The sequence below is a fragment of the Micromys minutus genome, assembly GCF_963924665.1.
Source record: "Micromys minutus genome assembly, chromosome: 22".
In the NCBI taxonomy this organism is placed as follows: domain Eukaryota; kingdom Metazoa; phylum Chordata; class Mammalia; order Rodentia; family Muridae; genus Micromys; species Micromys minutus.
The window spans coordinates 47,240,192-47,255,421 of record NC_137957.1 but is presented as its reverse complement, the minus strand read 5'-3'; the positions used below and the strand labels follow the sequence as shown (position 1 = coordinate 47,255,421).

Genomic DNA, 15,230 nt, shown 5'->3' with positions numbered 1-15,230 from the left:
TCCCCATGAGTAATTATAGGTCTTGGTGTTTCATTGCAAAGTCTCTGGACTGTAGGCAACCTATTAGTGGGACACACTGATTTAGAGACTTTTGCAGAGAATGAGGTTTTAAGAGAATAGGCCAAGTTGTCTCTTCTATTTTTATTTTTTTTTTAAATTCTTTTCCCTTTAGGATGCTAACAAGTTTCAAGAACAGCAGATAAAACAAAGCAGCTGTGTTCCCCCCACCCCCTGAAGATTCTCTCAGGGCTAAAACCTCCAGGGCCACAGTTACCATGAAGAAAACTAAGCACTGGACACTGGCGCACTGTGGAACTGCTTGTCTGGTGGCACCAATCAGACACCGGTGTGGAAGGCTCATTTTTCTTGTGGCTACAAAGCAGATGCCTGGGGATTGTTTGCTTTGAGGGTACACAGGAGACAGATACTTATGAGTAACCATTCTTGAGCAAACTCCAAGAGGGGCTTCTCTATCTGTATTGCCAGAGTCCTCATCCTAAGTGGGCGCCCCCTGCTCCCTTCCTGTCTCTGTCAGGTGTGTCAGCCTGTCTGCCCATCACACCAGCACTGTCTTCTGTTCTGCTATGCCCTCTGCTCCCTGAACACATTCCAGATGCACTGAGACCCCGTAATAAGAGATGCCAGCCATAGGGCGAGGAGAGAGGATGCAACTACCCTTCCCGCTTTCCTTAGGGCTAGAACTCAGGGCTTCATGTGACTCTTTACCACTGTGCCGTGTCCCAGACACTCCTGCAAGGGATTCTCACCTGGCAACTGTGCAATTAGGGAAAAGCGAGGCCAATGCCCTTTTATTTTGGTGGCTTGTAGCGAATCTATTTCCTAACAGTTGGAGGATGGGCCTCTCCAGGCTGCCGTGGAAGGAGTCTCAAGTTGTCAGCTGCCAAGAGCGTCTGCTCATGCACTTTTACCCCTGGTGCAGAGCTCTGCCAAGACAAGAGGGTGCCTAGGTTGCATAAAGGTACCCTGTACTCTGGGATCTTTGATTCTGAGAAAATGTGCTGCTAGCCCAGTGACGATACCACCAACACCAAACTTCAGAAAGCAGCGATAGTGGTTAGGGGTGGAGTTCTGGTGGTAAAGTGGGACCTGGCGTTCATGAGGCCTTGGGTACAATTCTTCATGTACATGGTCATACTGGTGCCTATCTGTGACCTCAGCATTAGGGATGCGGAGGCAGAAGGACCAGGTCAACCTTGTTACACAGTGAATTCCAGGACATCCCGAGTTACATGAGATTTTTGTCTCCGAAAAGAAAAAGAACAGGAACAGTCACAGGCACACTCCAGCCACACTCAAAGCCAAGGGTACGTACCTGGGAGAGGCTGTGAACAACAGCACTTTGTGAGCGTAGAAGGGCCTTCCCTCTACCAGAAAGGTCACGTCAGACATTTCTTTATTGTTAAGAAAATGAGGGTCTAGAACAGAGAGAGGAAATGGGTATGTTAAAGAGGGTAGGGTGAGCCCGAGAGAGAGGACAGGGAAGCTGAGTGATCTACTCATTCCTCACGGGTGACCCAAGAGTTAAAATGGAGGACAGACGCATCGCTACTACCCAGCTCATCACGGGAGATGCTCCAAGCTGACCTGTGTTAGAAACAGCCCTTGGGCTGGTGAAATGGCTCTGGGGGCAATACTAACCGTCAGAGCACGTGGGCTGACCTGAGTTCTGATCCCCAGAATCCACTTAAAAGTTTGATGTGCCTCTGGGGCTTGGTGACACACCTTTAATCCTAGCACTTGGGAGGCAGAGGCAAGTGGATCCCCGAGTTTGAGGACATCCTGGTCTACAGAGTGAGTTCCAGGACAACCAGAGCTACACAGAGAAACTCTGTCTAGAAAACCAACCAACCAAACTAACCAACTAGCTAACCAAAAAAAAAAAAAAAAAAAAGTGGGACATGGTAGTACTAGCATCTTGTACAGAGAGATGGGTGGCGGAGACTGAGAATCCTTGGCCGTCAGCTAGGCTGGTGTACACAGCAGCTGAGAGGAAACCCTGCCTTAGACAAGGAGGAAGTGAGACCTGGCAGCTGAGATTAGACTGTGACCTCCCATACCCTCACGCTCACAAAGAAAGTCATCCTTCTCCACAGCAGTTACACCTCCAGGGGGAGCTCGGGACCTCAGGGTGAGAGGCATGTCTGTGAAGGGAATTTACCCATTCTCATGTTCCTCAGACTAAGACCTTCTGCCTGGTAGAAGCGCTATAGAAGGGCAGCCGCCCCCTTGCCACTGGACTCCAGGTTCTTCTCTCCCAGCATCGGTGACAAAGGAGCCTGCCCCCTGTTCTTCCCCCTCAGACCAAAGGCACCGTAGCCAATACGCACATACCAAGTCCACCTTATGACATGGTAGGCCTTGTGCAGGGGTTCCATCCCCTCTACTGTGCCGTGGAAGAAACAGAGGCATGCAGACATTACCGTGACTGTGCAAGCCAGGATTTGAACTACGGGATTCCGGTTCTCGGGCTTGACTCACCAAATACCAGGCTCCCGCGTATTACCTTTAGTTTAGCCATGAAGACCCAGGACCCTTCTGGCTGGCCCTTGGAGTCTGCCTTGCTAGGAGACTCTTCAACCCTCTGCCCCCCTATCCTGCTCAGTCCTTACCAAACACAAACAAGGTGGCTCTAACTGCCAGGGTCTTGCGGTAGGTCACCTGCATGCCCACTGACTAGAACTACAAGCTGTCATGGCTGCCCTTTCCACAGGGCTTCCTAATGAGCCACAACATCTCATCTCTACTCACCTAAGTGATTCTCCGGGCTCCGGGCTCATGCTGGCTTGCTTCTCATCCAGAAGAGAAGTGCCCCAAACTAGGACCAAAGCTAGGTCACCCCCAAAGTCCTGACCATCTCTCTCTCCTTGCCCTTCATTCTGTGCCCCCCCCCCACCTTTTTGGGTTACGTCATGTTTCTAGACACGTGTGGAGCTTCTTGTGGTCTCTTTGCCTCGCTCGCCACAGGAACCATCCCTCTAGAGCCAGATCCCGTCTCGAATGGGGGTGGGAGCTTGCACTTCGCAGTGCAGGAAGGAATCTGCACACACATGATATCAACTGCTTTGGCAGGGCAGCTGGTATGGCTTGCTGGTTCTGAGTTAAATCTCTAATCCAGGGGGATCTAAGAAGAACCTGAGCCCAGATACCCAGAGAATGAGGTCCAAGAGATGTAAAGAGAGGAGACCCAGAGCTGGGACTGATCACCTGACGGAGAGCAAGACTGAGCTCCGGACTGGCTCACTATCTCTGTTCCCACCATCCCTATAAGGCCGTTGGCTGGAGAGGAGAGGGTTTTTAGTGTGTTAAGCCACCTCTGATCCCTGGCACGGCTTGATGCTTCAGTTCCTGCCTCCGATGACTGTTGTTTGTGGGGACAGGCAGGGTGGGTTCTGATTACGATGCAGCTCTCCCCTCCTACAAACCTTTCAATAGCTCCTCTGTGTTCCTAGGAAAAGCCACTTTCCTTTCCTCTTTAAAAAAAGATTTATTTGTATTGCTTTTAATGGTGTAAGCAGCTTGTGGATTCTAACTTCCCTGGTCTGGTCCTACGGGCAGGTGTGAGCTGCCGGATATGGGCGCTAGGGACAGAACCCGAGCTCTCAGGAAGGGCTGTTCCAGTACATCCTCTTAACTGTTGAGCCGTCTCTCTAGCCTCAGTCATACTTCCTGACAAGACTGCTGGGACTGGGTTCCTTTTCTGCCTCTGCCTATTCAAGACCCCTGCTTTCTTTAAAACAACAACAACAACAACAACAAACTCATTTTATTTTATGCATGTGTGCCTAAAATAATTTCATTTTATATATGTGTACCATAGATATGTAGTAGCCCACTTGGGTCAGAAGGGGCACCTGGTGTCCTGGAACGGGAGTTATAGACAGCCAAGAGTGACTGGGAACAGAACCTGGGTCCTCTGCAAGAGCAGGAAGTGCTCTTAACCATGTGGCCGCTTCTCCAGTGCCATCTCTGCCCTCTCAGGATGCTAACCTTGGGATTCTGACCTGTATCCTAAAGACCGAGTGCCTTTCACTGCAGACGAGAGAAACTGCACCGGCTTGAAGAATTCTCTTTCCTTAGTGGCTGCCGGAAGCAGCTCTGATTCTGTGCTCTTGACTCAGCCCTCAAAAATGCTCACACGGACAAGGTGCCTCATAAGGCTAGCATGTTCTGTCATGTCCCCGCTGTCATGTTCTGGGAAGGTGGCCCTCCGCACCTACCACCTTCTCACTGGGTTGGCATTTCCAACCTGTCACCCTGAGGATCAGTGTTTTCTGCAGGGTGGACATACTTGTGACTTAGGTACCATTCAGGTTTGTCACATGCATAGCCATAAAGGCAGCATCTAACCTTTGACTCCACTGCTGACATTTTCTGTTTTAGCAGAAAGCTGTGGTACACTGAAATGTGCGAGTTACTCAGAACATTAAGGAAAATCCTTCGAGCCAGCTCCACGCACTCAGTCTAACTGGTAAAAGCAGGGGGGTTTGCTACAGGACAGATGCTTCTATTTCTCCCACATTTCATATTTAGAAGGAAAGGGCACAGGAAACAGGGAAGGTCCCAACCCTTATAGGAGAAGCAGACCTCCCTTCATTGTTAATTCTTTACTACTCTCTGGGAATCGGGGGATGGGTTTCTGCAATAGCAGACTTAGGTTCCCAGCCTCATGACAGCCTTGCTCTGCCTTTTCTGCCTTGTCTGTAGTCATTCCAGATCTGGATGAAGCCAGTGCCTACCCAGGGAATCTTAAGAGCTGGGTGTACAAGAGAGGAACTAGAGCGTTGGCAGTGTTGGTCTTTTTTTTAAAAAAATAAGATTTATTTATTACATATAAATACACTGTAGTACACACCCGAAAAGGGCATCAGATCCCATTACAGATGGTTGTGAGCCACCATGTGGTTGCTGGGATTTGAACTCAGGACCTCTGGAAGAGCGGTCAGTGCTCTTAACCACTGAGCCATCTCTCCAGCTCCCTCCCATTCTTCTTTGATAAGGGGGAGCCCCCCCATACCAACCCACCCTGGCGCAAGACTAGAGAGCCCACCCACTTTTAGGTTGGGTTTTCCCCACAGCAACAATCCAGTGAAGTCAACGTCCATAGACCAACCTAACTTAGAGACTCCGTCCTTAGAGATTCTCTTCCTAATCCAGACTGTATCAAGATGACTATCAAAAGCATCAGAGCTGCCATGGACAATGGCCCATCTATCATAATCTTTTGTGCATGGGACTTATGCCTCAGCTGTCCCCAGTGTCAGTGGATGAGGGCAAAGTCTCATAGGTGAGGCACTAGGGTTTCTTTATCCATGTTCTCTGCGCTTTCTCCGGAGAGATTTACCATCGACTGAAGGAGAGCCCACTTCTTGGGCCTGGCTTCTCCTCTCTGCCTCTTGTTTGCCCTCCGAAGCTTCCACCCTATATTTGTTCCACGAGTTTGCTTCCTTCCCACCCCTACACCCCACAGCCATAGCCTGAGTGTACCCTGTCCCCTGCTCACCCAGGCGTGAGGTCTGCTTCCTCTTGATCTCAGTGAGCTTGGGGATGGGGTAGGGACCATAGCAGTGTGTGAAGATGACACACAGCTGCTGGCTGATCACTTCATTCTGTGAAGGAAGGAGATGAGAGATGTCATGGGAGTGCTTGGGTCGCACAAGCCAGGCTGTCACTATAGAAACCTGTTCCCACGGGCAAGAGGAGCCCAAGCATTGATTGTCCCCCTGAAGCATTGAATTATGTTTTCACTTACCACCCCTGGACTGACCTGCTTGCTCTACCAGCTCACTGTCTATTTCTTATGACTTCACTGCTGGGTGCTTATGAAATTTATAAAAAAACAAAACATTTCCCAATCTCAGCCTGATCATTAGCTAGCTAAGGGAAAGCAGGTTTTTTTGTAGCTCATAAATAGAAAGCTTTTTACCCCCAATCCACCTTTATCTATATCCGCAAATTCTGGAAGCAGTCCTTGGTCCTGACCAAGCCTCAGAAAGCCCTTGTGGTCTTGTGACTGCGTCCTGCAAGGGCAGGATGAGCGCCTCCGATTTGGCTCTGTAATAAGTCGGATGCTAGGGCTCAGACGTTCTGAATCTGGGAGTCATCAGTTGAATCACCTCTCAATAAAAATAAAAATCAGGACGGAGGAAGAGAGCTAGCTCTGTGCGTCCAAGCTCCTGCCGCCCGTGGTTCAGGGAGGAAGGAGACTGCCCTGGGTGACCTTCATCCTGGAGTTTTGGTTCTTTCCCAGGTTACGGTCCTTCCTGCTCACCGCCCTCCAAGAGCAGGTGTGCAGGCCGGGAGGAGGGCTGTGACTCACAGCACTCTTCTGCTCGTTATGGGGAAACTGCCTAAAATAGGGGCTGGACAAATGTTTACAGCAGCTGTGGTTCGACCAAGCGTCCCTGCGGGCCCATGGGTTAGGGGTGTGGCCGCTTGTTCACAGTGCCATGGAGAGATGAGACCTGGCAGGAAATCGGAGGTCCTTGAGTGTGTCCCTAAAGGATTACGGGGTGCTGATCTACTCAGCTCGGTGTCTCTTTGCTCCCCAGCTGGTCCTACTGTGAGCTTCTCCTGATGCCCTGTCTCACCTCTACCCTAGAAACAACGGTCCAACTGACCACACAGCTCCAAAAACACCAGCAAAACGAACCTTTCTTTTTTTTAAGTTGATTATCTTGGGCAATCTATTTCAGCAATACCAAACTGACTAACACAATAAGGGTTTTTTTTTGTTTTTGTTTTTTTTTAAGTACATTAACACACACTTTGAAAAATAAAGACTGAAGAGGTCTTAGAATAGACAGAGATAATTATTTTTCTTTATATTTCTAATGAGTAAGTATTGCTTTTGTGATCAAAATAATAAACACCCCCCTTTTCTTTTTAAAGGTAGCTTTGGGACAATCGTGCCAGTGGTTTACCATATTCTCAAATTGAACCTCCAGTGCAGGACACAACACCTCTACATGTGCAAAGAAAATCTAAGCCCTTCATTAAGGTGGATAGATCACAGAAAGCACAGTGTTACCTAGGACATGATTCATAGATGTGTCATCAAAGTGAAAGGAAAAGGGGCTTTTCTCAAGGATGGTGTGGATGTTATGTTATGAACAGAGGGTGGGAGGTGCTCCTCCCCCTTAGCAACCTCAGCAGTGACTACCACCTCAGGGGTGGGCACATGTCCTCCCTCCCCATGAGCAGCACTGGGATTCCCTGGGAGTTGGTAAGGAATGTAAATCCTTTTCTTTCATTTTCTCCTCTCTCTCTCTCTCTCTCTCTTTCTCTCCCTCCCTCCCTCCCTCCCTCTTTCTCTCTCCCTCCCTTTCTTCCCCCTTGTCAAGGCACAGGCTCTCTTTCTCTCCCTCTCTTCTCCTCTCCCCTCCCCTCCCCTCCCCTCCCCTCCCCTCCTCTCCTCTCCTCTCCCCTCCTCTCCTCTCCTCTTCTCTCTTCTCCTCTCCCCTCCCCTCCTCTCCCTCTCCTCTCCCCTCCCTTCCCTCCTCTCCCCTCCTCTCCTTCTCCTCTCCTCTCCCTCTCTCTCCTCTCCCTCTCCCTCTCCCCTCCTCTCCTCTCCCTCTCTCCTCTCCTCTCCCTCTCCTCTCCTCTCCTCTCCTCTCCTCTCCTCTCCCCTCCTCTCTCTCCTCTCCTCTCCTCTCCCTCTCCTCTCCCCTCCCTTCCCTCCTCTCCCCTCCTCTCCCTCTCCTCTCCCTCTCTCTCCTCTCCCTCTCCCCTCCTCTCCTCTCCCTCTCTCCTCTCCTCTCCCTCTCCTCTCCTCTCCTCTCCTCTCCCTCTCTCTCCTTTCCCTCTCCCTCTCCCTCTCCCCTCCTCTCCTCTCCTCTCCTCTCCTCTCCTCTCCTCTCCTCTCCCTCTCTCTCCTCTCCCTCTCCCCTCCTCTCCTCTCCCTCTCTCCTCTCCTCTCCCTCTCCTCTCCTCTCCTCTCCTCTCCTCTCCCTCTCTCTCCTTTCCCTCTCCCTCTCCCCTGCTCTCCTCTCCTCTTCTCTCCTCTCCTCTCCTCTCCTCTCCTCTCCTCTCCCCTCCCCTCCCCTCCCCTCCCCTCCCCTCCCCTCTCCTCTCCTCTCCTCTCTTCTCCTCTCCTCTCCCCTCCCTCTCCCTCCCTCCTCTCTTTCTGTGTTTCTCACTTTCGTTTGAGACAGAGCTTAGATAAGCAGCTTAAGCTGGTTTTACACTCCGGGTCTTCTCGCTCACCTTTCCAGGGACTGACCCAACAGGCAAATGGTACCACACTGCATCTCATGCATGTTGGGGAGCTGGGCAAATCTTAGCAGCAGGGTGTGCAGAGTAGGGGAAAGCACTGGGTAGGTGACAGTCAAGGTTCCTTTCAAGGCAGCCACCACTAGCAGATGTGGGGTGACCTTCCCATTGGCAGAAGGCTCCATGGTTGCATGCCAATGTTTCTTTCTTTCTTTTTTTTTTTTTGAGAAGACAAAACTGTCATTTCACAGTGAAACATGTATTGCAGGCAAACCCAAGGGTTTACTTTACAGTTGAGAACGTGAGGTTTGCCTGGATTAAAATCCTGGCTCCTCTGTATCCCCACTACACAGGCCCACCATTTCAAATGGAGACAGTGATGCGAAGCCCAGGGGTCCTATGAAGAGGGTGAGTCAGGAACGGGCAGAACGGCCCTGAGCACACAGACGTGCTTTGTAACGTGGCTCACGTGTGCAGAGCGGGTCTTCCCCGCACAGGCTGTGAGGACTGGGAGGGCTGTGTGAGGGATGTGGGAGAAACAGGGTGAACAAGGCTTTGATGGATGGGTGTGAGCAGAGGGGGACCGCTGAGCACACACTTGTCCTGCTTCACTGTTCTCCCTGAAGTTGATAAATTAAGCAGTTTTAGCAAACGGTGTTTACACTGAGGCCCATTTTCAAGGTTTTCCGGGAGGTGGTTTGGGAGCTCTGCTGAGACATGGCAGACTGTCTCTGGTGACTTGTGGCTTTTTGACGCTCTTGAGGTTCACTTAGTGCCTGTCTCTCACTGATAGCTGTTTGGCAGGTGGATGTTTAGCTTGGAAATTGCTCAGCGGCTCCCTAGTCCGGCTTACTGTTGCTTTTGTTTTCTGCTTCGATTGACATTTTTACTTTTATACTTTTGGTGTTGCTGCTCGTTGTGGTCCACTGAGGGACACCGGCCTCTTTGAGGGTATCTGAGATCCGAATGCTTTCCACAGAATAATGCTGGTATATCCTGCCAGCCAGAAAGCTTTTTAAAAAATAATTGTAAAAGAGAGGTTTATTTCCAAAATATCATGCAGAGGCCTCAAGTAAACCTACAAGTTGCAGAATGATTTTTTTTTAATTCAAACAATCATATTTTGTCTCCTGTCAGTGGGGAGATTGCCCATGATGAACTGCTACAGTTTCATATGCTTTGTCTCCCCTGTAACACATGTTAAAATTTGGTTACCAGTCTGATGATGCCGAGGACAGTCAAAATATCAGCACTAAGATATCAGGATGAAGGACAAGCTACAGAAAAATATCTGCAAACCTTATGGCTTGCAAAAGACTAGAATCTAGCATGAGCACACATGCGCGCGCGCGCGCACACACACACAGACACACACACACACCCCCCTCTTAGGCTTCAACAATTCAAATGAAACAAAAGAACAAACAATTCAACTAGAATGCAAAAAAAAAAAAAAAGCTGCAAAGATAAACTTTGATGAAAGGAAAATATGGATGATGGACCGGTGCATTCTGGAGGATGGGGATGGCTGACCCCAGATGCTCAGGGAATATTTGATTGCACACTGTAGTTATGTTAAACGGTATGTTTCCCTCTGGGTCAGTCTACGTGGCATCATACCAGACAGGTAAGGGTTTCCCTGGAGCTTCCCGTGAAAGCAAATCAACTTTCTTTCCTTCCTTCCTCCTCGGTACCGTTCGTTTTAGGCCTGCCTCTTCAGAGAATGGAGCTGCCTGTGTTGTCTATGGATCACCTATCCCGGATGAGCCGCACAGCTGACAGGGAGCATGTGGTGAAGGCCTTCCCTTCGTCCCGCCTTTCACATGTTCCTGTTAGGGCTGTCAGTGACTCAATGACCTACCCTCCTCCTGCAGTCAGACACTGGCTGCTTGTGGAAGGCTCCTCATACCCTGAGCTATGCTAGTTCAGTGAACTAGTTACAAGGTGTTAGCAGTCAGAGAGGGATGGCTTTTGGGGAGGCCTGGGAGACAGAGGACCTTGGCGTGCTAGGCGTGCTGTGTATTGTGGTCTAGTGCTGACTGTTTGGTGTTCAGCTGATGGGAATTCAGTTAGAACCTGAGAAATTTTCTAGGGGTATGTCATACTTCAAAGTGACATTTACGGAAAAACCAAACCAAACAAAACAAAGACCTGAAAGATATAAATCCGAGGTACTTCAATAAATTCTGGAATTCCTCTGTAGCTTGGGAAGAAAAAAAGTTAAAACCAGACAAACCAGAAAACGCAGGAATATAGAGACTGGGAACACATTCAGTAACGTCTTTTCACCGAGGTAGTTTTTGAGTAATTTCAGGTGAAAGCTTTTACTCATTGCTTTGACTTCGCGGGGGACTGAGGAGGACCCTGCTTTTGGAACGTTCCCCGAAGGTTCTGCTCTCCATTGACTCAATGAGACCCACTATACAGAAGCTTGGTGGCACAGAGGGACTCTCAGCACAGTCAGCAGGGGCCTGTGGAGGTTGGCTTGGGGCTGAGCCCTAACAGGCACACCTATGGATTTGCTCTGGCCCCAGGGCTCCGAGATGCTCTGAAAGTGGACGGATGGGGGCCGTTGGCAGGCTGTCTCTGAGTTAGTTCCCATCTTCCTGCCTCCATTTCTCCTGCTTGTTAAATGGAGATAAATTTAGGGCGCCATCTAGAAGTGCTTGGGAAGACTGTAACTGTAAGAGCTCAACTTCAAATGTGCCGAGGTGAGTGGCTGGCTTGTAATTAAATATATATTCTTACGTTGTACTTAAATATATATGTATAAGCTTTGAAAAAAAAAACTTCATTTATGTCTTGAGACAGTTCATTATAAGAGGGTTCCACAGACAAATAAGTTTGGGAAACACCCTAATTCCTTTTATGACATGTGACCCAGGTATTCACAGCTAGCTGCTGCCTGCTGTTGCCATGGGCTGGTGTTTATAGATGAGCCCCAGGGAAGCACCGAAGGCCTGCATCATCTAGGCAGCTTTTCAAAGCCTTCAAGAAACCTGTCACATGGTGGGCTGGCCATTTTTACCACTGTTTTACTGCTGTTTTTACCACTTTGGACTCAAGACCATCTAGAGAGGCCCACATGATTATTGGCTCGTTTACAGATAGGGAAATTTAGGCAGAGAGTTTAGAAAACTTGACCTCAATGGGTATCAGGGAGCAAGTTCATCAAGGCTCCCTAAAGTCAGTACCTCCTACCTACACATAGGTATGTGCCATACACCCCTGGAGGGCCTGGAGTGTCTTTATGATATTTTTCAAATGGATAACTTCACAGGGATTTTATGGAACAACTCTCATGATACCCGAGAACAATACTGCTGTTTGGAAAGGGAGGCAGGGATATGGGATTCCTTTGCTGGGAATAGAGGCCTTTGTAGGTGCGAACCTCAAGGAGTCAGAATGCAGTTCCTCTGCCTGGCTGTCCTGTCAGAGTTGTCTAACACTGTGATGCTGTGACGAGACATCACCTACAAACACGCTTCATTGTCCACACTCATCGTCATCCTGGGACGTTGTAGCCTATGAGCTACATGGAGAACATACTGTCAATTTACATGGAGAGGCGTCTCCCAGGTCCAGCGATGGGACCTTTTCCCCCTTTCTACTTGATTCCCACTGTCCTTCAGACCTGGCCAGTGCCAGGCCCTCGGGGAAGCTCCCATTCCTCAAATGTGCTCAGTCAAAAACCTGCCCCACAAGTGATTGTGCTGGGATACACCCTCCACCTGTGGCTGTGAGGGAGGGACCGTTGTTTCCCAGTAAGGGACCTTCCAGATCTGTGAGCCTCCACCTCACTCTCCGGTGCAACCACAGTGGCTTCACCCTCCTCGTACCTTGCTTGCTTTTAGGATCTCAAACATCAGGGGCAGGCCTTGGGTCACGAGCTCCTCGGTGTACTCCTCCTCTTGAATGGTCTTGAACTCCTTGAGCAAACACTGGATGAGAGGCCTGCGGTGCTGCTGGAAGGCGATCCGAAGGGACTCCAGCCACGTGTGCAGAGTCCATGGGACACCTGGACAGTGAGGGATGGGGGAGGGGGGAAGGGGGGAGGCACAGGCCAGATGGAGGGGAGGGCAGTCGAGAGGGGGGGCAGAAGACAACCAAGGAACAGGCATGTTTTTATCCTGAAGTTGGCCTTTGTCTAGGACATTGACAAGCTATGAGACCAAAGGACTAGTGTTCAGTGAATGCAGGTGAGACTTGCACAAGTTGGAACTGAAGGTCATAACTCAGTCTCTTGCTTATGTGTACTACCCACACTATTAGGGGCTGCATCCTACAGTACCAATCACTCAGTGGAATCTTTTAATCACTCTTTCCTATGCATCTGTGCCTCCAAGTCCATGGTCTTCCTTCTCCACTGGGGAGAAAAAGACTCAGGGAAGAGCGAGTTCTGTCCAGGATGAGATGACCCAGCCACACTCAGATGAAAGCTAAGAAACCAATCAAAGGGCTTAAGCATCTCCGGTCACAGCTTAATAAATGCATGGAGACCTCTACCGGTCCCCTGTGTGAAACATCTCCATCTGTGGCACCTCATCGGGCCTTTTCCCTTTAGCAAAGTCTCCTCGGCAAATGACTGCTGTAGTGTGGAGTGAGATGGAAGACATCTTTCACCTCTTTCAAAATGCACAGGAAACATCATTCCAAGCCAAGCTTCACAGTCACGTCAAACAGACTCTCAAGGCAACAGCGTACATTTCCCATACATTGTCAGAGGCTCGTTCCAGAACCCTGATTCTGTTTGGTTTCCAGCCTGCTATGCCAGGGACCCATTTCCATGTCTCCCCATTCCCTTCCTTGCCAGGTTAGAGCTGCCAGACTGGTGCTAGTCTAGCCTTAGACCCCAGACACACCAACGAGACAGCTCTGGGCTAGCTCACACAAGAAGCTGCTGCTTGCCAGAATGGCTCCTGTTGGCTCAGAGGGAGAGTCCTAACGTGGAGGCATTTGTCGTTGCCCTGATGGTCTCTCTGTGTCAGTGGTGTTGGGTGTTCTGTGCAGGAAGTCCTCAACCACTGGGAAGCACCTGGAGTGATTGTTAAATATAAAGATTTCCAGCCTTTATCCATCCAGACCCCTCAACAGCAGAGCCTCTGGGTGCAGGGTCTGGCAATCCGTATTCAGACAAGCTCCCCAGGTGATTATAGTATCTGACCCAAGATGCAGAGTTTGGGAACCAGGACAACAAGGTCTAAGTGTAGAGCCTCAGGACAGGCAGGGTGCTGCTGTCTCTGGCTGGGGTCAGCGTTGGAAATGTTCTAACCAGTGAAGGAGAAGCTCCCTGAGAACCCGTGATGTGTGTGTGTGTGTGTACCCAGTGATATGTGTGCATGTATGCATGTACGTGTGTGTGTGTGTGTGTGTGTGTGTGTGTGTGTGTGTGTGTGTGTTCGCGTGCTATGTCTAGACATGACGGTGCTCGGACTGACCTATGCTCCTGATGTCAATTGTGACATCCACGTAACCGTGTTCAGCGCTGTGATACATGGCCTCCCTCAGAGCCCTCAGTTTGGCCTTGCTGTTGCGGCTGGCACACAAAGGGGGCGGGGCTGTTTCTGCCAGGTCAGTCCCCTCAGCCAGAATCTCCTCCAGGGACAGGATATCGCTCTTCTCCTTCTCTGGCTGAGCGAGCAGTTTGCGGAACACATTCCTGTCAATCATAAACCCAGAGAGGAAGACACTCAGAGATGGATGTGGCTGTGGTGGGGCGGGGCATGTCAAGGGTTGGGAAGCTGCTCACTCAGGGTCAGGACTGGGGCATGGTGCTTTGGGAATGAAGGAGATGGTGGGGTGTGTATGACTGATCACACTTCCTGGAGGACAACTCGAGGAGGAGCAATACTCAGAAGGTTCTGGAACTCTGGCCTTTTTGAGTGTTAGTCTGGTAAATTTGTTCTCCTTTGGGTAGTGTGTAATAAAATCAGAAAGAAACCTAGACAAGGACATGGGCAAACATGAAGAACTCTGTTGTCATTATGTGAACTCTTCTCACACTGTGGCAACTTATGTGGTGAACTCTGACCCATACAGGTCTAGAGTGATGCATCCTTGTGGTTAAAGCAGGCTGAGAGTGAACGGGACATGTTGTTCTGCACGTGTGTGCAGTGTAGGGAATTCGCTCTTGTCAGGAATCTGTGAGTGAGGGCAGTCCCCACATCCAGAGAGAGAATGGGTCTGGGGCAGGCCTGGGAATCTGCATTTTTAACAAGCACCACTTGGGAGCTGGCGGCCTCGGCTCATCCTAGCCTACCTGTGTCCATGGGCTGCCGCCTGGCTGAAAGAATTCATATCACCCTGGGGGGTTGTAGAAATTCCATTCCTGTACATGGTTCCTATCAGAGGATCCGCACCACGCTCCAACAGCAAACTAACCAGCTCAAAATTTCCTGCAAGCCCAGAGAAGGGGATTTCATAAGAGAATAAAACAAAACAAAACAGAAGCTAGTCACGGGTACGTCAAAGGCCACGGTGGAGATGCCAAGTCTGAGGTGGAACTGCTAACTTACCAACAGCTGCTGCGAGCTGGAGAGGGGTTTCCGAGTAGTTCTCCTCGCCATGTTCCACGGAGCCTTCCACCTTGGCTCCGGCATCCAGGAGGAGCTGCGGAGGAAGAGTGCTCACTGAGACACGCGAACAGCACGCGTGATGGGGAGACACCAGCGCACTGGCAGGAACCAGCCAGACACTAGTGTCCCCTTCCCCCGGGTTGGTTACCCGTGTGCTCGGAGGCAACTTTACCTCAGAAAAGGAGCCCCAGACTTCCCACAGAGCGGTCCATGCACAAGGACGGGTTAGAGAGTTTGTTAGAAGGGCTGTGTCTCTGGACCCCCGCCCGGACACTCTGAACTAGTCTGCAGTTAGCAGGTTGTCCAGGGCATCCTTAGGGTTTCTGGAAGCACTGAGACAGAAGCATCCAAATGTAGCAACTCTCCACTGTCCGGTCTGTGTCACAAGCCTCAGAGGGTAACTGAAGTGGTCCCTTTTGCCCACCG

At 50.2% G+C, this 15,230-nt stretch overlaps 1 protein-coding gene across 3 annotated transcripts in view; it reads right to left on the bottom strand.

The window, feature by feature from the left end:
• Positions 1-15,230, bottom strand: part of ABTB3 (ankyrin repeat and BTB domain containing 3) — a gene marked incomplete at both ends in the record, with an annotated part of 259,402 nt that overhangs the window by 11,666 nt on the left and 232,506 nt on the right. For 2 of the 3 annotated variants that reach the window (XM_080935712.1, XM_080935714.1), the window contains 6 exons: positions 1,334-1,436; positions 5,522-5,627; positions 12,069-12,247; positions 13,668-13,888; positions 14,489-14,624; positions 14,745-14,838. In XM_080935712.1, coding sequence (XP_080791838.1) covers positions 1,334-1,436; positions 5,522-5,627; positions 12,069-12,247; positions 13,668-13,888; positions 14,489-14,624; positions 14,745-14,838 — 839 coding nt within the window. The remainder of the gene's footprint in view (positions 1-1,333; positions 1,437-5,521; positions 5,628-12,068; positions 12,248-13,667; positions 13,889-14,488; positions 14,625-14,744; positions 14,839-15,230) is intronic. The other variant, XM_080935713.1, reaches the window with a different exon arrangement.